The sequence below is a fragment of the Microplitis mediator genome, chromosome 11, assembly GCF_029852145.1.
Source record: "Microplitis mediator isolate UGA2020A chromosome 11, iyMicMedi2.1, whole genome shotgun sequence".
Lineage (NCBI taxonomy): Eukaryota > Metazoa > Arthropoda > Insecta > Hymenoptera > Braconidae > Microplitis > Microplitis mediator.
Window position 1 is genome coordinate 5,578,792 of NC_079979.1, and position 24,541 is coordinate 5,603,332.

At 36.8% G+C, this 24,541-nt stretch overlaps 2 protein-coding genes across 2 annotated transcripts; both read left to right on the forward strand.

Annotated features, from left to right (window-relative positions):
- Positions 1–16,590: 16,590 nt before the first annotated feature.
- On the forward strand, positions 16,591–17,394 carry LOC130677762 (uncharacterized). The gene has a single exon (XM_057484617.1). It carries the CDS (start codon positions 16,591–16,593, stop codon positions 17,392–17,394), a length of 804 nt encoding a protein of 267 aa, XP_057340600.1.
- A 39-nt stretch (positions 17,395–17,433) lies between these two features.
- On the forward strand, positions 17,434–21,469 carry LOC130677763 (uncharacterized). Its single transcript, XM_057484618.1, has 5 exons — positions 17,434–17,707; positions 17,771–18,147; positions 18,245–18,799; positions 18,842–19,829; positions 21,081–21,469. The coding sequence occupies exons 1-5, from the start codon at positions 17,434–17,436 to the stop codon at positions 21,467–21,469; spliced, it is 2,583 nt and encodes an 860-aa protein (XP_057340601.1).
- The last annotated feature ends 3,072 nt before the right edge of the window (positions 21,470–24,541 follow it).

Here is a 24,541-nt window from a genome sequence, read left to right on the forward strand (position 1 = left end):
GATATTTTTCGCTCATAATCGAGGATAAAAGTGGAGTTGAATAGTATAATAACCATTGTTTCCACTCAGATGCCTTCCAGTATTTATAATCAAAGATAGATCTAGTTAATCTTGATACAAATGCTGGTGGAGAGATAGAATTAATTTTCTTATTCATCCACTCTCGATGTTGATAAAGTGAAAATTTACAATTTCTATACTGTGGCTCAAACCATAGACTAAATAATTTTTTTGCAACTCCTAAATATACGCAATGCATAGAGTCTACGACAGTAGTTTTATAAACATCATAAACTAATTGAGAGAGGACTGTTGGACCTTTAATTCCATTAACAGCATTGCCAGAAAGGAAAGCTTTTTTTCCTTCGCTCACTGACTCTGGTGTAGTACGAAGTTTCAATCTTCGTTGAAAAGAGTAAACACGTCTTCGATTCAAGTTTTTACTTTTTATTTTACAGTGACAACATCCAAACACTCCTCGATGTCCCTTCATATTTAGAAAGCTAGCTTTAGCTGGAAGATCACACGTACCACAAAGAATCATACCTTTAACCTTTACCCGTGCATTTAAGTCAGTTACTTTACACCAAATACCTCTAAATATTTTAGAAAGATCATCTCGAAAGCTGTCTAAGAATAAATTTGGTTGTGGTTTTTCACCAAACCAAAGACCAGCTAATAATAAATTTTCTTTTTTGGTACGTTGGTTGAATGGAAGTTCATTTATCGTCAAATAAAATGGCCAAATACTGAATTTCGAAGACTTAAAGAGAGAAACTCCATCAGTGTTCCAAGTGAATGAGATATTTGAAGGATAAGATAAAATTCCATTGTTTTCGAAAAAAGACTGATAAACATCCCCATCCCAGATGTCTTCCAAATTATTGGGCTTAACTTTTTGCCTATTGAATCGACTTTGCAATAAATTATAAAAATTGGGACGACGGAAAAGATTAAAAAGTTGCGGTAACAAAGGAAGTTGAATAAAGTAACTAACTTCATTCTTCTTTTTACATTTTGGACAAGAACTTTTTTCACTCTTTACCTTCGAAAAACAAACTGAACAGAAGAAATGTCGTGTGAGAGGTGTTTGAATGTTTTTAAAGAATTTTGTGAAAAAATATAAGGTTTTGAGGCAAAAATTTGGTTTGATACAATGTAAATAGATGAGAGATAACAAATCTGCCAAAAGAACTTTCGTTACTTTATGACGAATTATAAACGTTAGAATGCATAGTACACTTTCGCCCAAAGTCAGAGGAGCATTTTCATAGATTGGATCATTTAAATGATCAGTATTGAAAATAGGTCTCTGGTCGTCGTCGTCAGACAAACTGCTCTCGGAATAACTTTCAGACGATTGACTGTGTTCTGAGTTGTTATCCCACTCACTGTCGTGACCTTCAAATGAACTGTCACTTTCAAAAAAACTGTCATCGCTACTATTACTCTGAAAATTGAAGTCATTATCGTCAGCAAAAGCATCGCAATGACGGTCAAAAATATAATTGTTGCTTACATCATTGATTTCATCTTCATAATCAACACCACTACTTGGACGCTCTTCTGTATCACCAAAATATTCGTTTTCAGAATCAGTGGAGAATTCGTTTTCAGAGCCATCAGAGTTTGGGGTCTCAGAGTTATCAGGACTTAGTCTTACAGAGTCATCAGAATTTTCAGAGTATTGGCTCGCCGAATCATTCAAATTGCTGCTATGTTCAGAAACATCATCTGAAAATTTTGAAGAGTTGTAAAATCAATTTTGTAGCTTATATTAAAGAAATGCTTATCCCAAGATCGTAAAAATTATTTGAAACAACCCAGAGAAAAAATTACGATGGGCCCAGGCTCGGCCCAACTCTGTAGAACCCTGGGCCAAGCTTGTAAGTCAGTCTTGGCCCAGCATTGATAGAAGTATTGAATGATAATCTCGAGCCAAGCCTGGTTGTCAGACCTGGCCCATACATCCACGAAACAAATAAATTTAATTAGAAAAAATTTACTATTATTAACCGAGTAAAGTTCATTGATTATTAACGTTTAAATTATTTAAGTGAGGTAAATGATGTTAAAAATACTCGGTGAAAATTCTGCTGGGCTCGAAATGCCGTTCTTCTGATTACTGGGTTTGAACGATAGCTACTGGACGAACCGACTAATGATGAACTGAGACTTTTAGATGATATACTTATTCATTTTACTACAACCACTCGATTTTATGAAATATAAAGAGCAATTAAATTAATATTTTTGATTCAGACAAAAAAAAAAATTTCTTATTATTTTTATTATAATCACATAATTTTTTAAAATAAAACTTATTAAATTTAATTGATTATTTATCAAGAACCTAGTTGAATTATCTTCCTCTACGATCATTATTAAAAATAACATTTATTTTAAAAATTTATGAGTTATTTCTTAATTAAATCAATTTTTATCAGTAAAGTTATTAAATTACGGTTGTTGATAACAAATAATAACGAACTAAAAAATCTTTTAATCATTAGTTGTAAATAATTTTAATTGGAAAGTTAAAATATTTATTCATTAAAACTTATTTTAATTAAAAAAATGAATAATTATTAATTAAAATAACTATTACAATAAATTATTTTAATAATTAATAAAAAACCTGTGTTAGCCAGTTTTGGCCCAAGAATGGGTATCTACGGGTATGGCCAAGGCTAGGTTACTCAGCCTTGGGCCAATTTTGGCAATCCGTTGAATGTTAACCACGGGTATGGCCAAACTTTAGTTTATCCAGGTCTGGCCGACGGATAGCTAATCATAGTTACGGCCAAGGTTAAGTGCTCAGGTATGGCCCAAGCATGGACCAATATAGGTAAGTCCAAGCTGGGTTGCCCAATGTTGGACCAGGCATGGTCCCTCTGTCCAGCTTTAGGGACTCCTGCATGGGAAGCTATCATAGAAATTTTAAGTAATCCTATGAAAATAACAAATCCTTAGTGGTTCCTGTTGGTCTATTTTTTTGTAACCAACAACTTGTTGATCGAAAGTGAGAGTAATTGCACTCCTCGCGAAAATTAATTTGTTTGGTGATATTTTACGGGTTGTATCTCAGTGAAAAACGGTCGGGCCGAGATTTTAGGAAAGTATTTTAAAGCTCATAGATTCTAGTTTTAAGATTTTTCCTGTTGTTATTTCTAAGAAATATCTTAAAAACAATAATTTGACAATTTTTTCGGTTTTTTTTTTTCAGTCCATGAAGTCAGATAAATTTTTTTAGAATATAGTATTATATGGACCAAATAGTGTTTCTCTAGCATTTATTTAAGATTAGGAAATGTACTCTACGTCAACTTCTCGCCGAGATTTCCACTTTTAAATGAAAAAATATTCTTTAGTCCTCAACTAAGGATATAATAGCAATCAATGATACAGTCAATTCACGAATATTTTATGAAAAGAGAATAAATTTCTTAAAATTAATTTTACAGGACTATTAGGGGTACATTGAGGTGCAAAACTCCTCGAAAATATACACTATCCTATCAAAATTATCAAAGACACGATCTATTTACGTAAAAAAATAAAATGTGCTTTAAATTAATCTTCGATCATCAGGGTCGTTGTAAATTAATTAATTGTAAGAGAGAGGAGAGGAAGGATAATTTATAATAATTTTAATACACTTTTTATTTAACCTTTTGACCTTTTATTTAATTAATAACCTTTTTAACCTTATAAGCCTTTTGACCTTATAAACCTTATAAACCTTATAACCTATTCCTTATACATTATACCTTATAACTATCGTCAACTACCTTTGACGTTGTAACCTTGTTTAAGCTAACTACCTTTGGCATCACACACACACGCACACGACTTTATTACTACTATTGGCCAACTACCTTTGGCCTTTCTTTGAAACAACTTAAAATCGTCGTACCTGACGAACCTTAATTAATAATAATAATCATTTAAAATTGATCCCCTGGATCTATACACGCGCACACTCACACTAGTCCCGTGGACTTGTTCACACACAGTGATTTTAAATGAATCTTAAAATGGCGTCCGACCACCGACTTTCCCGCCACGACTTTACAATAAATTAATTAATTTTTGAAAAGGAAAATTTATTAATTAATTTATTTTTAATTAACTTAATTACTTTTGTGTTTTAACTATTTCCTTCTTTTAACAATTATCCGTATCAATAATAATTTTCATTGGAGAACTCAACGTCGCGTTTACCCAGTACTTCAATTTATGCGTTAATGACTACTTTGAGTTTTCGACTCTCATTTTTCTTTTATTGTTATTAATTTTATTTATGATAATTTATTAATTAATTTCATTTAATAATTTTAGTTATTACTTAATTTAATTGATAATTTTGTTTATTAATTAATTGAATTTCTCTCAGACTTTTCGCGTCTGTTAACTTTGTCTTAATTAATTTATTTATTTAATTCGATAATTTCGGTTTAATTAATTTATTTAATTTTGTTTATTTATTTTAATTAACAACTAATTTTAACGCGGACTCGACCACGAAATTTCTGGCTTGTGCTCAGCACAATGGGCCTAGAATTTTCTACGACGCAGTAATTCCGGCGATGGCCTGGAATTATCAAGGACGCCTAGATCCGGCTAAAAGGCCTGGATCTGATTAGACAACCGTCTGGCTTAAATTAATTTTAACAAACTTATTCTAAATAATTTATAACGGGCCTAGACGCGGATTACCCGACGAACGACTAAGTATTTTTATAAAAGTAATTAATATCCTGGCTTAGGCCTAGAATAATTATTTTAATAAATACCTGATGTTAATTACTGGTGTTTCTTTCCCGTTGTGTTGTCCCCAGTCCTTCTCGTCAGGTTCCTTTGTTCTGGTCTTTTTTGGTTCCTTTGTCTCCGGTCTTTACTCTCCTTCGCTCTTGTACTCGTCTCCCAAATTCCAATTTTTACTCCTTCACCTGCGTTTCCAGAATAATTAATAATAGTTATAAAGGATACCGGCTAATGGCCTGGTATCTATAGTATTGAGAAATGACATCGCTTGGTTCCACAATCACAGAATCCAAGTAAAATAATTTTAATTACCTGTTAGATTGTTGTGCGTCTACTTGCTTCGGAGGTCTGTCCGGTTGTGTTCTAGTCTCGATTTTTCTCTTCGACACTTATCACGGTGCACCCACTCGATTAAATTCGGCAACTTCCGGAAAATTCAAATTTTTCCTGTTACACTCCCCCCTGCCAGACTGTTGCCAGGTTGGAAATTGTAGGTTCTCGTCGTCCACGGATGTTAGGTGTTCACTGGTCTCTCAAGAAAATTCGATGAATAATTATGGATGAAAAATATTTATTTGGAAGATACAACAACTTTTCTCTACTCAAAATTTTCGTCTTCCGATCGCGGCTCTAACTCGAGCACCTCCTCGCGGTCGTCGAAAGCTGGAATACCCTCATCACAGCCTGAATCGGCTGAGAGATATCCCAGTCCATAGTGAACGCGGTTCCAATTTTCGGGTTAAACCCAATCCATATCCTTCATATGGGGCCCGTTCTTACTTTTCTTCTTCTTGTTCTTTCTTTTCTTTTTCTTTCCCTCAGGCGCCTGAGCTCCGGAAACTGGGGTCTGGACAACGGGTTCTGGACGAACTCGCTGTCCGGCAGTTTCCTCGGCTACTGCTGAATTCGATGGACGTGGTGCTGGTAGGGCCCGGGCTTCATCTTGCCATGGAACCATGTCTGGTCGCGTTGACGGGCCTGGTATGGAATCGACTTCCATACTGGCTAATGGTCCTGGTATGGGACCAATTCCCATACCGGCTGATACTTCTGGGAGTTGTGACTCTCCGGCGTGGCTTGGTAGAGTGGAAGTACTTGCCTCAGCTCTTGGTGTTATTACTGCCGGAGGAGTGGGGTCACTAACTCGGTTGTTCTGTCCGATACCTGCTCTTCTCCTGGGAGCGACATGTAGAGCCAATTTCCGCACCCTATCAATTATGATCTCTTCCGCGGGACGAGTTAAAATCTCGGCGAGCTTAGCCTCTCGCAATGCGCGACGTTTGGCGTTCTTCTTACGCCTTATCTCTGCCCTAGCAGGGTGGCTGACTATTGCCGACTTTGTGCTCTTCTGTATGTTCATCTTGCTCACTGCTGCCAATGTTGGTGGTCTTGCAGCTTCCTGGGGAGCAGGCGTAACAAATTTCGCTGATGTTTGGGTAGCCTTACTCACTGCTGCTGATGTTGTTGACCTTGCAGCTGACTGATGAGAAGAATTGATGAACGTACGAGACGCCACATACCCTGACTTTCTCACTGGAGTCGACGTTGGCCTACTCACCACTGCCGATGTCCATGGCCGTGCAGTACTCTGGTGAGTGGGTTCAACAGATGTTCCCGATGTTGACGCTGTTATCTTACTCGCTGCTGCCGGTGTTGGTTGTTTCGCAGCGCTCTGACGAGTGAGATCAGTACCTTGTACTATCGTGGTTGTACTAGAAGCGACTGTTGGGCCTGCCCGAAGTTGTTCAGGGCGGCTGGAGGCAGTTGGTTGGTCTCCGGGCACCACTGGGCCTAGTCGCTGTAAGGCGGACTGGCGTGGTGTCACCGGTATGGCCCCCTCAGACTCTGCCAACAAGCCTGGTTGGTTTACCGCCAACCGGCGATGGGGTTGTCTTCCCGGCGGTCCATACGGCCTTGGATTCCGGGTGTATCTCCTGCGGGATGCCTCTGTATACCCGCGGACTTGATCTCTGGACCTTCTCCGTCCTCTTTCCATCTGAAATAAATTGGGGTTAGTCGTATGATCGAGGTAATAATAATAATTATCATTAATTTATTGTGTATTCTTATTAGCAATACGCGTACTCCGGCGCGGTAATTTTAAATCCGGCGTATAATGCGTACCGAGCGATTTACCCGCATCATTACTAAGTTCGACTACGAGCGGACTTACAATTTTTGTAACTGTAACCGGACCGAGATATTTCATACCGAGACTTGCACTATACTTTTAAATCTTATTGCTAAGTTTTCTGTTCGGGTGGAAGACCCTATCACCCAATTTAATTTCCGGTATTTTAAATTCTGTGTTATGATAACTAGCTTGGCGTTCATTTTCGGCTCGCATAATGCTTTCAATTTTATGCCGAAGTTCATCGAGTCGCTGAACTCTCTGTTTCCACTCCTCGTTATCAGGAATAAAATCTTCCATTTCCAACTCAGTTAATTTGTCAGATAGTCTGGGCTCTTGGCTATGCACCAGAAAATATGGAGATAATTTTAACGACGAATGATACGAGCTATTATAGGCCAGTTGAATCTCACCTAGATGGTCATCCCATCTGGTCTGGTCTTTATTTATATAAGCTCGAATCATTGGTTTTCTTGTGCGATTAATCCGTTCTACAGGATTCGCTTGTGGATGAGCGACTGCCAAAGGTGTAAATTTTACGCCAACTGATTTTAAATAATCCTGTACAGTCTCGTTGACAAATTCCCTGCTATTGTCTGTCACCAGAAACAGCGGGTAAGACCGTAAGGAAAACGTACGTTTAAATGAGTCCAAAACAGCTGCACCAGTGTGATGACATAAAGGATAAAGTTCGATAAACCTAGTATATAAGTCTTGAATGACTAATATATACTGGTGTCCTTTACGTGATCGAGTAAACGGTCCAGTTACGTCAGCAGCAACAATTGCCCAAGGTCTTATGGGTTGTCGAGTTTGCATCGGAGCTTTTGATGATGATTGTTTATATTTAGCTTGTTTGCAAACCTCACAAGCCTCCACGTAACTGTCCACATCTTGGTACATACCAGGCCAGTAGTATTGGACCTTAATGCGTTCATACATTTTATCCCACCCTAGATGCGCAGCATCTGGGTCTTCATGATGTTTCTGAAGGACTTCTTGGATCTCAGGATCTCGTAAAACCACTTTCCAAGCATTGTCGTCTCCAACAATAGTTTTTAATGGATCTGGACGGTGATATTCAAGTCGATCCTCAACGATACGCCAATCCGGAAATCGCCCTGGATTGCGACGTACGTTGTTAAATTTCACTCCATACCAATTAGATACTTGTAAATGTAGACAGTGGTTAGATCCAAGCTGACCTTTGATGTCTAACCAATCCTCTGGAATGTTATATTCATATATGCGTGACAATGCATCAGGACCTTCATTTTCAGTACCTCGTCGATGTTCAATTATTATCTGGTGTGAAAGCAGCTCCATAGCCCAACGAGCTAACCTGCCGTTCGGGTCTCGTAACGAGTGTAACCATTTTAATGCCGCATGATCAGTGACGACAGTAAATGGCGTACCTTCCAAGTAACATCGTAGTTTACAAACTGCCCACACTACTGCCAGACACTCCTTCTCGGTGGTAGTGTAACGAGTTTCAGCACCCTTGAGCTGACGACTTAGACAGATAATAAGAAATTCCTTTTGTGTCTCGGGATCTCGTTGTACTAGAAATGCTCCCAGGCCCGTGTCACACGCGTCGGTATATAAATAGTATGGTAATCCAACTTTAGGTATAGATAATGGCTGGGCATCTATCAGTGCACGTTTTAATTTTTGAAAAGACTCTTCTTCCTGGAGTTCCCACTTCCATTCTGTGGTTACACCGGTGAGTTTATTCAAGGGTCCTTGAGCCTTGGCTACATCTTGTAGATGTCTATGATACCAGTTAACGAGTCCCAGAAAACTTCGCAGCTGTTTCCTGTTAGTTGGTCGAGGATAGTTGACGATCGGAGCTACTTTATCTGGATCGGTATGTAATCCGTCTTTGTTGACTATAAATCCCAAGAACTTTACTTCTGGACGACAAAATTTACATTTTTCTGGGTTGATAAGTAAACCAGCATCTCTAAATACTTCAAATACCAGAGCCAAAATTCTTTTATGTTCTTCCATTGTCTCGCTGATTACAATCCAGTCATCTAAGTAAGCGAAGACTTGATCAGCCCAACTAGTTGGTAAATTACGTTCAACCAAAAGTTTATGAAATCTTTCCTTCAACTCATCCATTGCCTTCTGGAACGTGCTTGGAGCACCCACAAGTCCATATGGCATTCGCAGCCACTCAAATTGCCCTCGTCCTTCCACGGAAAAAGCGGTGAGAGGAATCGACGCAAGAACCATGCGAATTTGATGGAAAGCCTCTTTAAGATCCATCGTACTGATGTACACTGCACCATGTAGCGCACTGAGTATACGTAACATGTTGGGTAGTGGATGAGCTGGTGGTATTGTCACACGATTGATGGGCCGATAATCCACGCAGAATCGCCAGGTTTTATTTGGCTTAGCAACCATAACCGGCGAGCATGACCAAACACTGTAACTGGGTCTTATGAATTTTTTCTCGAGGAGTTCGTCAATTTGTCGATTCAATTCTTCATTTGTAACTGGACTACGTCTGTATGGTTTTATTCTGACCGGTCTCGCGTCAGGTTTCAGAACAACCTCATGTTCAATTATATTTGTAAGTCCTTGATTTGGCATACCTTCAAACTTTTCATTTCAGCATTAATGAAATTTTTGAAATCCAATTCTTGATCAGCTGTCATTGACGAACACCTTGACGTATTTTCTTTACAGGCAATGAACTCAAATGGATGTATTTCAACATTACCACTGAACTGCCAAGTTCTGTCTTTACTATTAATTATGACACCAAATTGGAGAGCAAAGTCCATCCCCAAAACTACAGAATGACCAAGATCTTCTATCACACTCAGATATTGTTCTCCGGCTACCGAGCCGATTTGAATGATAAATGGAGCGCCACCCAGACTTTTGCATAATGTATGATTCGCCAACAGAACGCCACGTTTTTGTGTTTCATCTGGTCTTAGTTCACCAGAAGCATACTCTCTGATATCTTGATACACTTTAGCATTTCTATATGACCTCTCACTGCCAGCGTCTAAAATACCATTTAGCTTAATGCCAAAAATCCACAGTGAGACTGGAATTCTTGCCGTTATTTCAGGTGGTCTTGGTCCTGATCCATGAATAAAAATTTTTTTTTCAGCTAAACGATATTTGATAGCAGCGGACAATGGCTGGTTCTGGAGTATTCCTGGGATAAAAGCTTCTCGAGATGATGGTGTTGTATTGGAGTCTGAGGCCTGCGAATCTGGAGACTGGCTTGGGCCTAGTTCCAAAAGACGCGGCGAAGACATATTAAATTCAAGATCAACCGGTTCTAACCCTGGTTGAAATTCGTCTTCCCAAGGTACTTCAAGTTCATCATCATCTTGCTCCATTATTGATGTGATTGAATTAATGCTGATGTTCTGGTCTGGCTGGCTGGAATCGTTAATAATAAAATCTTGGTCTTCCATGACTTGTATTAGTTGATATACAAATTCTGTAGAATCTTTTGACAGATCTTCATGAGTCAGTTTAATTATTTCCTCAATATCTAAGAGATTTGTGGCCGTCTTAATTAAATGTAAATTATTGCCTGGAATGAATTGTTGCGGCGAAGTTGACACTTCGTTGGCCTGCAATAATTCATACCGGCTATGTGGTAATGATGAAAGGCCTGGGTGAGAACATTGAGGCGAAGTCAAGACTTCATCGGCCTGCAATATCCCCAACCGGCTGATTGGTACTGAAGAAGGGCCTGGATGAGAATACTGCGGCGAAGTCGAAACTTCATCGGCCTGCAATATCCCCAACCGGCTGATTGGTACTGAAGAAGGGCCTGGATGAGAATACTGCGGCAAAGTCGAAACTTCATCGGCCTGCAATATCCCCAACCGGCTGATATTACTATCTGAATTCGTTTTAATTAACCCCTGTTTTGCTTCAAGAGCATCCTGAGCCGACGGGGAGTTCGGTTCATGTGTTACCCGTTTTTTCGACTGTCACCAGGTCCGTCTTTATTCTCCTGGTGAGCTGGAGTCTGACTACCTGGTGTTGTTGAGTTACTCGGTATATTTTCATTTGCATAAACGAATAAATTGCATCTACTTCTTGTATGTCCAGTTTCGAAGCAGATGTTGCAAACTTCTTGTCGAGGATTTTCGCAAACCTCGAAGACATGTCCTGGGACACCACAATTGAAGCAAGGTCTGTTATATCTTGGAGTCATCACCGGGTTCTGAGTAAAACCAGACGTTGTTCCAGGAACTTGATTTATTCTTTGTCTGAACTGTTGAGGTCTCATTGGATTATTTTGAGGTCTATAATAATTTGTGTTGTTTCTCATTTGTACTCCGGATTTATTATTATATGGTCCTGGTGATGTTGCTACCATTAAATTGCACCGGGTAGGTTTTAGGTCTTCTTCTTGGTAATCTATTTCCTCCTCTGCCAATTGCATCAAATTAAATCTCGGTTTTTCTTGAAATTTGACCGTTTTGGACACCACAGCTGGTTGTTGTGCTTCTTCGATACAACGAGTAGCTTCATGTAAAGCATTTAATAGATCTTCATAAGAGTGTACCGATCTAGCGAAGACAAGAGTTCGTAACTCATCAGTCAGGTGGTTCCTGATACATAAGACTTGCTCGGATACTGGTGGAGGTATTTGCATCGCTTGATATTTTTACTGGATCTTTAAGACAAACTCGGTTACATTGTCACCTGGTCTCATTCTCATTCGGCTAATTTCCATGATGATTTGATGATCCGTTGCCGAACTGCCGAAGGCTTTTCTAAATTCTGATTTGAATTGAGCATAATTTGTCCAGCGGAGATAGTTGGCATCAAACCATCTCGCTGCCGCTCCTTGTAGTATGTAGCTCATGGCTTTTAATAAATCCCATTCAGACCAGCCTTCTCTGTGTGATCTGGCCTCAGCAGCGTAAAGGAAATCATTCACCGTCATGTTTTCTTGGGGAAAATGAAGATTTCCCATTTTTAAACTCTGTAGAATGTCTTTCCATCTTCTGTCGTCGTTGTATCTGCCTAGATTCGGTTGATTAGCAGGATTTGGAGCGGGTACCCCCGGCTGATTATAAAAACCATGGGCCTGGGGATATTCCCCTGCTCTTCCTCTCTGATAATCGTTGTTTACCGGAATCTGGCCTTGTGGTCCCATTTGTAGTTGACGTATTTGATCAATTAATTGGTTTATTCTTTCCTCAGCTGGTACGTTTTGATTATTTACATCTGGTCTGTCCACGCGATGGTTACCAGGTTGGCCTTGTGGTAGGTGTTGTTGATCTTGAAATCCATGGTACTGAAGTCTGTCAGCAGCTGGGCCCTCCCCCCTCGCCAAATGTTGACCCATGGGGGCAACGTTTGCATTATTTAATTGGAGCTCAGCTGCTCTCCAGTCTACCGGTGAGTTGGAACGTCAAGACTGATCTCTTGAATGCCACCTGTTGTCTGATTCTCTTCTTACATCCAAAACTTCCCGCATTAGTTGAGACAATTGATTAATTTGCGCAGCATTGTGTTCATTGGTGAGTCTTTGATTTTCCGACAACTGGCGTATTTGCTGAGTACTGCTGTCCATACGATCGAATAGTTTTTGCATATCCGGTGGTATGTTATTTTCAAGATGGTTCAGACTTCCAGCAAAATCCATCTGATCATGATCTGGTATTGGCCTACGGGGAACCTGGGCCTGCAGTATGGGTGGAAAATCCAACCCACCTGCGGCTAGATTTAACCCGTGGCTACCTGTGTTCGAACTTGAAGGTAATCGATTCTGTAGTAACGAATACGGAGGCGGCAAATTCTGTGGTAATGACATCGATGGTAGTGAACTTGCAGTCGTTGTAATCGTCGGTGTAGTTCTTGTTGATGTTGTAACTGTTGTAATTGTTGATGTCATTACTGGTCTACCTGGATTCGGTGACATAGGTTGATGACTGTAACCTCGACCTCCTGATAATCGACGTGCTGAGGAATCTGGATCTTGTTGGTTCACCATGATTATTATTTAAAATATTTATTATTTATAATAATTTATTTTACTCGAAGGATTAAATTTTACCGAACTTAAACTTCTGTTTATGTATTTTAGTTTAAGTTAAAATTTAGTAAATCTTTTATTTTGAATTTTGTGTCCGACTAAATTTCAATCTTTTGTATACGAATTTATCTCTGAACAAAATTGATCTTTTATTTACGATTTTAAGTCCGAGTAAAATTTTTTTTCTTTTTATTTGTCAGTTTTAGGTTTGAGTATTCTAAATTTAGAATTATGACGCATCCGGTAGAAAGTAAAATTTAAGTTGACGATATTTTAGTAGACTTTATTTGTCTATGTAAATATTTTATTTATTTTGCATAAATTATTTTAAGTAGATATTTTAATTATGACTATTCTTAAAAATTATTTTTAATTATATTATTATTTTTGTACTTTCTTTTATCACATTAAAATAATACTTTTGTCGTGATTTTTCTCGTATTTATCACTTAAAATTTTCCACGATTATTTTTTCGGCTATTAAAATAAAATTTTTCCGTAATTTTATATTTCCGTTTTCAGCCCTTTTTCAAAAATTTTTCAACACCCACACCACACTAATTTTATTTTCCGAATTTTTTTTACTATTTTCAACGCGACTATTTATTATAAATTAACTCCTCAACCTCTCTTACAATTATTTACGGGGTTTTTATTAAAGTTGGGCGCCAAATATAACAGGGCTATGCTGCTAAACTGGTCGTCCTTTATCAAGGGCGCCACTGGAAGTGATAACGGCCTCCCAGAGCCGGATCTTCGATCATCAGGGTCGTTGTAAATTAATTAATTGTAAGAGAGAAGAGAGGAAGGATAATTTATAATAATTTTAATACACTTTTTATTTAACCTTTTGACCTTTTATTTAATTAATAACCTTTTTAACCTTATAAGCCTTTTGACCTTATAAACCTTATAAACCTTATAACCTATTCCTTATACATTATACCTTATAACTATCGTCAACTACCTTTGACGTTGTAACCTTGTTTAAGCTAACTACCTTTGGCATCACACACACACGCACACGACTTTATTACTACTATTGGCCAACTACCTTTGGCCTTTCTTTGAAACAACTTAAAATCGTCGTACCTGACGAACCTTAATTAACAATAATAATCATTTAAAATTGATCCCCTGGATCTATACACGCGCACACTCACACTAGTCCCGTGGACTTGTTCACACACAGTGATTTTAAATGAATCTTAAAATGGCGTCCGACCACCGACTTTCCCGCCACGACTTTATAATAAATTAATTAATTTTTGAAAAGGAAAATTTATTAATTAATTTATTTTTAATTAACTTAATTACTTTTGTGTTTTAACTATTTCCTTCTATAAACAATTATACGTATCAATTGTTCCGTACCAAAAAACACGTAACTACACAAAATTATTTTCTCACGAAAAATCATAAAATATAAAATTTACAACACAAAATTTCTCAAAATCTTATCTTTTAAAATCTGCTAGCCAAATGTTTAGTTTTCAGATTCACACGCTTTCAAAATTTTATTATTTTACTACACATTATTCTCACATTTAACAAACTTTATTTATATATTTTTCTAAATTTCTTTACTAAAATTTATTTTAGTAAACCTTTTCTCTTTTTTTTATATATACACTTTTTATTTTAAACCAACTTAAATATCCTTTGGATGGTCATAAATATTATTTATGACCTCACTACGCGGTGCAAGGCATAGACCCTTTTTTTTACTTTACTTACGTCCCACGCTCGTGGACCCTTTGGGTCTTGCGCTTGCTCTCCCACTCTTGCTTTTTTCTCTAATACGACACAAGCTACGTCATCTACCAGTCCACACCCAGTTACTCCTACTCCAAATATCTTAACCAATTACACTCTTGAAGATCTAAAACATGCCTTCTTGACGCAGAATGAAACTTTGTATGTCAACGTCAAAAAGGGAAGAATCTGTTTATAAAATACTCACAAATTAGTTAAGAACCGGAACTCAAACGCGAACGTCTTGCTCCCAAAAATTCAATTTCAATAATTTCTTATACATTGTAAACAATCATAATTTTCGTTGATATTTATTGTTATAAATAAAGTGATTTAATAGCATTAAAATATTGTGTCAAAAAAAATCCAAAATTATTTAGATTTAAATAATTAATAATCATTAATAAATAAAAAACTCCCTAATCGATTGTCGTTCAGATCAGTGCGCGACATTTTATGGTCCTTCAAGCCGGATAAACAAGTGTAAGTGACAGTGAACAGTGAAGTGAAAACAATTTATGCAACTTGCTATACAACTTAGATAAAAACTTCATTCAATCAATTTGTGAGTCCAAGACCGTGTGAATTAATTAATAACAAACAAACAAACATGTCACATGCATTTAGGCGTGGTCAGCTCAAAGCTGCTATTACTAAATTTGAGACATTTCTCAGTGGTTTCACTGACACACCAATCAACCAAGCAAAACTCCAACAGAGAATCAACAATCTTAAAGAAATATTCAAAATACTTCCAGAGATTACAATGCATCTTGCAACAAAAGAACCTGAAGGTGGTCATGATACAATAGAAGAAGAAATGATGGAAGATTACATGGATATTTTGGCTCAAGCAGAGCTCAAAAGAAACTCAAGCAATCAAGAAGCAAATCGCGATAATGCACATACTCCAGCATTATCAGACACAAGTAATCAAGATTATAATCTAACTAAAATGCCCAAACGAGAATTACGTAAATTTGACGGCAAATTGGAAGAATGGAAATCATTTTATCAATGGTTTAATGCTAACGTACATGATCGTGTTGACATTTCAGACAGTACTCGTATGTCCTATTTACAGGATACTTTAGTTGGTGAAGCAGCAAAAACTATAGCTGGTCTTGAAGCAACTAATGAAAATTATAAAGAAGCAATGGGACTTTTAAAGGCAACTTACAATAATGAAGAAGCGATTATCACGCGTCATTTTGAACTACTCACAGCAATACCCAAATTACAAAATAATTCAGGCGATGCAATCAGACAATTAGTGAATGAAACGTTAGTGCATGTGCGTGGTATGAAAGTTCTAGGTGAACCGACCGATAAATGGGACGTGCCATTACTATTTCACACTATCTCAAAATTAGATAGTTCAACTAAACGAGAGTGGTATCGCAGAAAAAACAATAATAAGAAACGCACCTTTAATGAGTTAATTGAATTTTTCCGAGAAGAGGCGATGAAATCACAAACCAACCTAAACAAAGACAATAAACCAGTATCAAAACCAAGTAAACCAATAACCAACAATCCAGATAAAACTACACAACAAAAACAAAAACAAGTATTCACAATGATGATTTTTAAAAATTGTCCAATTTGCAAACAAGATGGACACGCAACATACAGGTGTGATAAGTTACTTAATTTATCTGTACCACAACGGATCAATGCCGTTAAAAATGCTAATCTATGCTTCAACTGTCTTCGAAACAATCATAAAACTAATGATTGTAATAAAGCTAATTGTTTTAAGTGTGGTAAGGTCCATCACACGTTACTACATCTACATAAACCAGAAACCGAGGAAGACGAAAGGAACGATTGACTACCATCGTCATCAAGTCCAACTACCAACAGCGTTGTACTACTAAATCAAGGTAAAATTGATGAGGTAATGGTTACTGCCTTAGTCAATATTATCGATAAAAATAAACGTCCAATACGCTGCAAGACATTGCTCGATACAGCAGCAACGTCCAACCTTATTACGGAGCGATTAGCTACATCTTTAAACCTACCAAAACAAAAATGCTCTCTTGCTGTTGGTGGACTTGGTGATATTCAAACATCAACATCATTCAAAATCACGGCAACCATCCAATCAAGATACAATAACTTCGAAAAGACATTAGAATTCTTTTCAGTTCCTGAAATAACTAAACAACATCCAGTGAACTATATTGACATAACAAAAATACCAATATCCAATAAGATAAAGCAAGCTGATCCAACATTCAATATCCCAAGTAACATTGACTTACTTATTGGTGTAGGACCAGCATTATCATTAATCATACCTGGACAAAAGGATACTTCAAATCCTGAAGGGCAAGATTTATTCATGCAAAATACACATTTTGGTTGGATCATCGGTGGTGCAATATCAATTCAAAGAAAAAACAATAATTCAAAACCAAATCCAAAAATGTGTCATATTACGACCACACAAGCTCTCCAACAACTCACAAAGACTTGGGCCATGGAAGAAGGTCCAAAACAAAAACACTTATCAGAGGAAGAGATGGCATGTGAACCACATTACAAAAATCATACAAAGCGAAACAAAGACGGAAGTTACGTGGTAGCACTTCCATTCAACTCCAAGAAATCTCTCATCGGTGAAACTCGGACTCGAGCTATGAACCGATTAAAATCTCTTGAAAACAAATTCAAAAGAAATCCAGAATTCGCTGAATAATATAAGGTTATTATCCAAGAATACCCAGTTCTAGGACATATGGAACTATCAACGGACTCAACTGGTGCTGAAGGATTCTACCTTCCACATCATGCGGTCGTGAAAGAATCAAGCAGCACTACAAAACTACGAATCGTATTTAGTGGATCTGCCAAGTCAAGCTCTGGAATATCATTAAATGATACGCTGCTAACAGGAGCCACACTACAAAAACCAATATTCATTCACCTAATTCGTTTTCGATTACACCCAATTATTCTTATAGGTGATTTGGAAAAGATGTTTCGTTATGTCTGGGTAAGACCAGAAGACCGTAAATATCTTAAAATCTTGTGAGATCAAACAGGAGAAATCAGGGACTATCAATTGACGATAGATACATTTGGCACTACATCAGCAACGTTCCTGGCAGTCAGAAGTCTTGTGCAAGTAGCCGAGGATGAAAGAAGTAACTTTCCAGAAGCAGCAGACATCATCAAGGAGCAATTCTACGTCGATGACTTAATCGCAGGTACTGATACTGTTAATAAAGCAATAAAAATTAGAAACGATTTAACTGAACTACTTAAACGAGGTGGTTTTAATATACGACAATGGGCTTCAAATAATTCAGAAGTCCTGAAAGGAATTCCAGAAGAACACATCAATAAAAAACTACAAATTGAAGTAGATCCAATGCTAAAAACTTTAGGTATACATTGGCAAACGCAATCAGATGATTTAACTTATACCTTTAACAAGTTACCAATCAACGTAACCATGAGAGTAATCTTAGCTGAAATAGCTAAGATATTTGATCCACTAGGATTATTGGGACCTGTAATTTTAGCCGCGCGGTTAATTCTTCAAGAATGCTGGCGTCAAGAAATTACTTGGGACCAAGAACTTCCAACTTATACAAAATGCTTGGACGTCATATGCATCTGAATTCAATAGCATTAATCAAGTTTTGTACAATCGTCCACTGGTACTGCTAGACACCTGCGATATCCAAATACATGGGTTTGCAGATGCCAGTGAAAAGGCCTATGGTGCATGTATATACCTAAGGCGGACGGCATCATCGGGTGACGTAAGAACGAATCTATTGTGTGCTAAAACCAAAGTTGCACCTCTACAAACTCAAACATTAGCACGATTAGAGCTTTGTGCAGCTCTCATGTTAGCTAATCTATATGATACTATAAAAGAACTTTTACCTACTCAATTATCCAGGGTTATATTCTGGTCAGACTCAACAATAGCTCTTCATTGGATCAAGACACCTCCATACCAGTTGAAAACATTTGTAGCAAATCGAGTATCTCAGATACAAGAAAAAACACCTATTACTAGTTGGAGACACATTAAGTCTAAAGATAATCCTGCAGACGCGTCTTCAAGAGGACTAACACCAAAGGAATTCGTAGATATTCCACTTTAGCCTTCTGGCCCAACCTGGCTAAAGTATCCAGAGAACGACTGGTTTATATCAATAATATCTACTCCAATCGAAGACAATGAAAGGAAAAAACTCACTTGTCTTACAACTTGCGTAAAAACAAGTTCACTTGATGATTCATTCATCAAATTCTTCAGTTCAGCAAGTAATCTACATCGAGCAATTGCCCGCATCTTGCGTTTGAGTAAAAACAATAAGTATACTGGTGAATATACCCTCGAGGAACTTCGTCAGTCTCAGGTAAAAATTATCAAGTTAATACAAAATATACACTTTACGAAAGATATTCACAACTTGAAACATAAAAAGGAAATACACGAAAACAGTAAATTAAAACATCTTAGTCCATTTTTTGATGACTACGATATAATTCGGGTTGGTGGAAGACTAAATCATGCAAACATTTCATACAATCAAAAACATCCGATAATTTTACCTCAATCACATCCATATACAACCTTGATTATCCAAGAAGCCCATCAAAGGCACTTCCACGCCGGTCCTCAGACAACTTTGTATGTTGTGAGGAGAAACTTCTGGCCGTTAAACGGTCGAAACGAAGTTAAGAGAGTAACATATCGTTGCGTAAGATGCAGAAAATCAAATCCTCAAACAGCTATTTACCCAATGGGACAGCTGCCGAAAGAGCGTGTCACACAAACTCGTCCTTTCCATCATACTGGTGTAGATTACTGCGGTCCATTTTACATCAAGGAGAAGAAACATCGCAATCGTGGCCGAGTCAAAGTGTATGTAGCTGTTTTTGTCTGTCTAGCAGTCAAAGCTACACACTTTGAGGTGGTCAGTGATCTGACCAGTGAGGGATTTATAGCAGCATTGCGGAGATTCATATCACGTCGAGACAAGTGTTACAGCATTCATTCAGATAATGGAACCAACTTCGTTGGTGCCAATAATCAACTAAAAGAGATCTATCAACAAATTAATTCAGAGGAACATCAACAGAAAGTACATAGATATCTTACAGAAGAAGGTATAACGGTGGGCCCTGGCTACTGCGTGTCCAGATAGCCAAGAACCACAGTCAAATAAATTTCCCGAAATTACTGATTTACTTAAATTTACTATCATTAATTATACTTATTTTATTCTAAAATTCTGGTTCCAAAAGACGGGAAATGCTCTCAGGAAGCAAGTACTCGTCCTGACCGGACACGCGGCTGAAAGAAAATTCTTATTCTACGTGACACTGGTGATAATTAAATTTAAGCAAGAGATCACAATAAATTTTATACTTTATTTAACCAATAATCCCAATTTACATACAAACTTCCCCTCGTTAGTTATTCTAAATTTATATATATGATCGACTAAAGAGAATTTGTTTAATAAGAACGCGCAATTTTATAGGGCGTGAAATGCGACAATTTTGTCGAATAATTTAAGATTTGGGTTTGCGTTGAAGAGAGAGAAAAATATAATCTATACTTGTAATTTGTTGAGAACTTATCAGAATCTTGATCTGCTTACTGACGTTGCTGGTCGACGATTCTTCTTGGCTTGGTCCTGGTAATGTCTGTGTCCAATAGGTTTCGTCTGGCTTCTGGGATCCGCGTCGGCAGGTTGTCGCACACGAAGAAAAACCACACCACTCCCTTTATACACTTGGTTTTATTTAATTGATCAGATAGACGAACTTTAGATATAATATTAATTTGCTGTATCAAAGCAACACCACGTATCTCAATTAACAAGTTAAATTTTAATTTAAATAAATCATGAAAGACTCAAGCGGAAGGTTTCGTATCACTTCTAATAAGTTGAATAAATTTATTTTAATATATCAAAGACAAGTTCTAATAATTAATTACTTGAGCAGAAAGAATTGTGCGTCGGTGCGTCTTCGCTAACCGAACTCGAGTTAACTTAAACTCACTATATCTTATATACAATAATGGTCGGAAAAGAAATATATACAGTAGACAAATTTAGAGAGTGTAAAGTGGATAAGACCGATCAGTTACAGCTCTCGAACTTAAGTGTCGTCTTGTTGATCAATCGTCTTGGGTCAGTTCTCTGGGTCACCAACCTGCGTTGACCCCACCTAATTATGCGCAGGACTAATTTGCGGTCCTATGCTGCGCGAAATCATCCCCAAATTCTAACGCAGAGACTAGACTACTGCACTTGACTCTTAGAGCAAGAAGAGAGAGAGGGGGAGGAAATAAATGAAGCGAGAGAGCCACACTCTCACGTCTTAACTCGCTGCTGCACGGTTACAAAGGAATCCAGTGGAAATTTATTCCTGCAAGATCGCCCAATTTCGGTGGCTTGTGGGAAGCTGCAGTTAAATCATTCAAAGGTCATTTAATGAGAATTGTAGGCGATACACTTCTCACATTTGAAGAACTTAACACCTTTGTAATCGAAATTAAAGCAATACTAAATTCAAGACCTTTAACACCGAGTTCATCAGATCCAAACGATCCCATAGCCATTACACCAGGTCATTTTTTGATTGGTGATTCGATAACGAGTTTGCCTGATTGGGACTGGGCTGATACAGCATCCAATAAATTATCCTCGTGGCAACTAATCCAGAAGCTGAGACAAGCCTTCTGGAAGCGTTGGCATAAAGAATATATTAACGGCTTGAATGTAAGACAGAAGTAGCTAAAAGGTACTCATGACATAAAAGAGGGTACAGTTGTCATTATCAAAGAAGATAATTCACGGCCACGGCATTGGCCAATCGGTCGAGTTATTCAAACGCATCCAGGATCAGATGGAATTACACGTACGGTCACTATCAAGACTGCCCATGGAACTATTGACCGTAACGTGAGAAGACTTGCAATTTTATTACCAGATGAGAATGAAGACAATACAATAAAATCTACACTAATGGAATAAATTAAAGGATCAAAAAAAAATTCTAAATTTTTAGGCGATTTTAAACAGGCTCTAACTTTGAGAGAAATGGTCGTACAAGAAAAGAAAAAAAAGGAAATTGTAGCTCCAAGTATCTACTTTTTGGATTAGAACTTTAAAATTTTTTAGCGTTAGCAGTATTTGAGTAATCTTAAAAAAACCAACGACAAAAAAATTTTCAAATTTTTTTAATTTTTTTTTTTTGGTCTCCGGGCGTGGAAAAAATTATTTTTGCTTAACCACTATGAGGATCGGATACCTTCATTATTCAGCTTTAATTTCTTTTTTTATGGACCTTGATACGTCCACTTCTCGCCGAGATATCGGTCTTCAAATGGAAAAGGATCCTTTTGTCTTTGATTATCGATATCTCAGAAACCAATAATCGCACAGAAAGTCAATGGTGGGTTTTATAAACTTGAATAAATTCCCTTCAATAATTAGCCATTGCTTTTTCGAAAAAAAAAATTTTTCCTATCGTCACATGAATTTAAAAATGCAACAAAAAAAGGGCTTTTTGTGGTTTTTTGGAAAATCAAGCGCTGAAACGAAAATATTGTGGAAATCGATAATGTTGACTGTGCATTTTACAGTTCAATATGTCCACAAAAACCCTGCAGAAAGCCAGATTAATCCAACCAGCAGTTTTTTTGTTTCACGCGATCAAATTTTTAAAAAAATTAAAGGATCACGTTTTTTGCTCTGAGAAGCTCATAATCTTCAACAAGATGAAAACAAACATTTCTTCGGAGCTTTGTCCACAATTTTATTGCAGACAGTGTTTCAATTTACAAAAAAGAAAAAACTTTTTTTTCCAAACAAAATTTTCAAAAAAAAAATTTTTTCAAAAAAATTTTTTTTTGGAATAACTTTAGGTAATTTACAAAACCAACACCCAATAATTTTTAACACGTTTACGTTGCTGCATTCCGTGATTTTACTGATCTCTCAGTCATTAGTTGAAAAAAAAATTTTTTTTTTTTGAAAATTTTGTTTCGAAAAAAAAGTTTTTTCTTTTTTGGAAATTGAAGCACTGTCTGCAATAAAATTGTAGACAAAGCTCCGAAGAAATGTTTGTTTTCATCTTGTTGAAAATTATGAGCTTCTCAGAGCAAAAAACGTGATCCTTTAATTTTTTTAAAAATTTGATCGCGTGAAACAAAAAAACGGCTGGTTGGATTAATCTGGCTTTCTGCAGGGTTTTTGTGGACATATTGAACTGTAAAATGCACAGTCAACATTATCGATTTCCACAATATTTTCGTTTCAGCGCTTGATTTTCCAAAAAACCACAAAAAGCCCTTTTTTTGTTGCATTTTTAAATTCATGTGACGATAGGAAAAATTTTTTTTTTCGAAAAAGCAATGGCTAATTATTGAAGGGAATTTATTCAAGTTTATAAAACCCACCATTGACTTTCTGTGCGATTATTGGTTTCTGAGATATCGATAATCAAAGACAAAAGGATCCTTTTCCATTTGAAGACTGATATCTCGGCGAGAAGTGGACGTATCAAGGTCCATAAAAAAAGAAATTAAAGCTGAATAATGAAGGTATCCGATCCTCATAGTGGTTGAGCAAAAATAATTTTTTCCACGCCCGGAGACCAAAAAAAAAAAATTTAAAAAATTTGAAAATTTTTTTGTCGTTGGTTTTTCTAAGATTACTCAAAAACTGCTGACGCTAAAAAATTTTAAAGTTCTAATCCAAAAAGTAGATACTTGGAGCTACAATTTCCTTTTTTTTCTTTTCTTGTACGACCATTTCTCTCAAAGTTAGAGCCTGTTTAAAATTGCCTAAAAATTTAGAATTTTTTTTTGATCCTTTAATTTTTTCCATTAGTGTATTTGATCGCTATAACCTCTCAAAGGGGGCAAGATGTTCCGTACCAAAAAACACGTAACTACACAAAAGTATTTTCTCACGAAAAATCATAAAATATAAAATTTACAACACAAAATTTCTCAAAATCTTATCTTTCAACATCTACTAGCCAAATGTTTAGTTTTCAGATTCACACGCTTTCAAAATTTTATTATTTTACTACACACTATTCTCACATTTAACAAACTTTATTTACATATTTTTCTAAATTTCTTTACTAAAATTTATTTTAGTAAACCTTTTCTCTTTTTTTTATATATATACACTTTTTATTTTAAACCAACTTAAATATCATTTGGATGGTCATAAAAATTATTTATGACCTCACTACGCGGTGCAAGGCATAGACCCTTTTTTTTACTTTACTTACGTCCCACGCTCGTGGACCCTTTGGGTCTTGCGCTTGCTCTCCCACTCTTGCTTTTTTCTCTAATACGACACAAGCTACGTCATCTACCAGTCCACACCCAGTTACTCCTACTCCAAATATCTTAACCAATTACACTCTTGAAGATCTAAAACATGCCTTCTTGACGCAGAATGAAACTTTGTATGTCAACGTCAAAAAGGGAAGAATCTGTTTATAAAATACTCACAAATTAGTTAAGAACCGGAACTCAAACGCGAACGTCTTGCTCCCAAAAATTCAATTTCAATAATTTCTTATACATTGTAAACAATCATAATTTTCGTTGATATTTATTGTTATAAATAAAGTGATTTAATAGCATTAAAATATTGTGTCAAAAAAAATCCAAAATTATTTAGATTTAAATAATTAATAATCATTAATAAATAAAAAACTCCCTAATCGATTGTCGTTCAGATCAGTGCGCGACATCAATAATAATTTTCATCGGAGAACTCAACGTCGCGTTTACCCAATGCTTCAAATTATGCGTTAATGACTACTTTGGATTCCCGACTCTT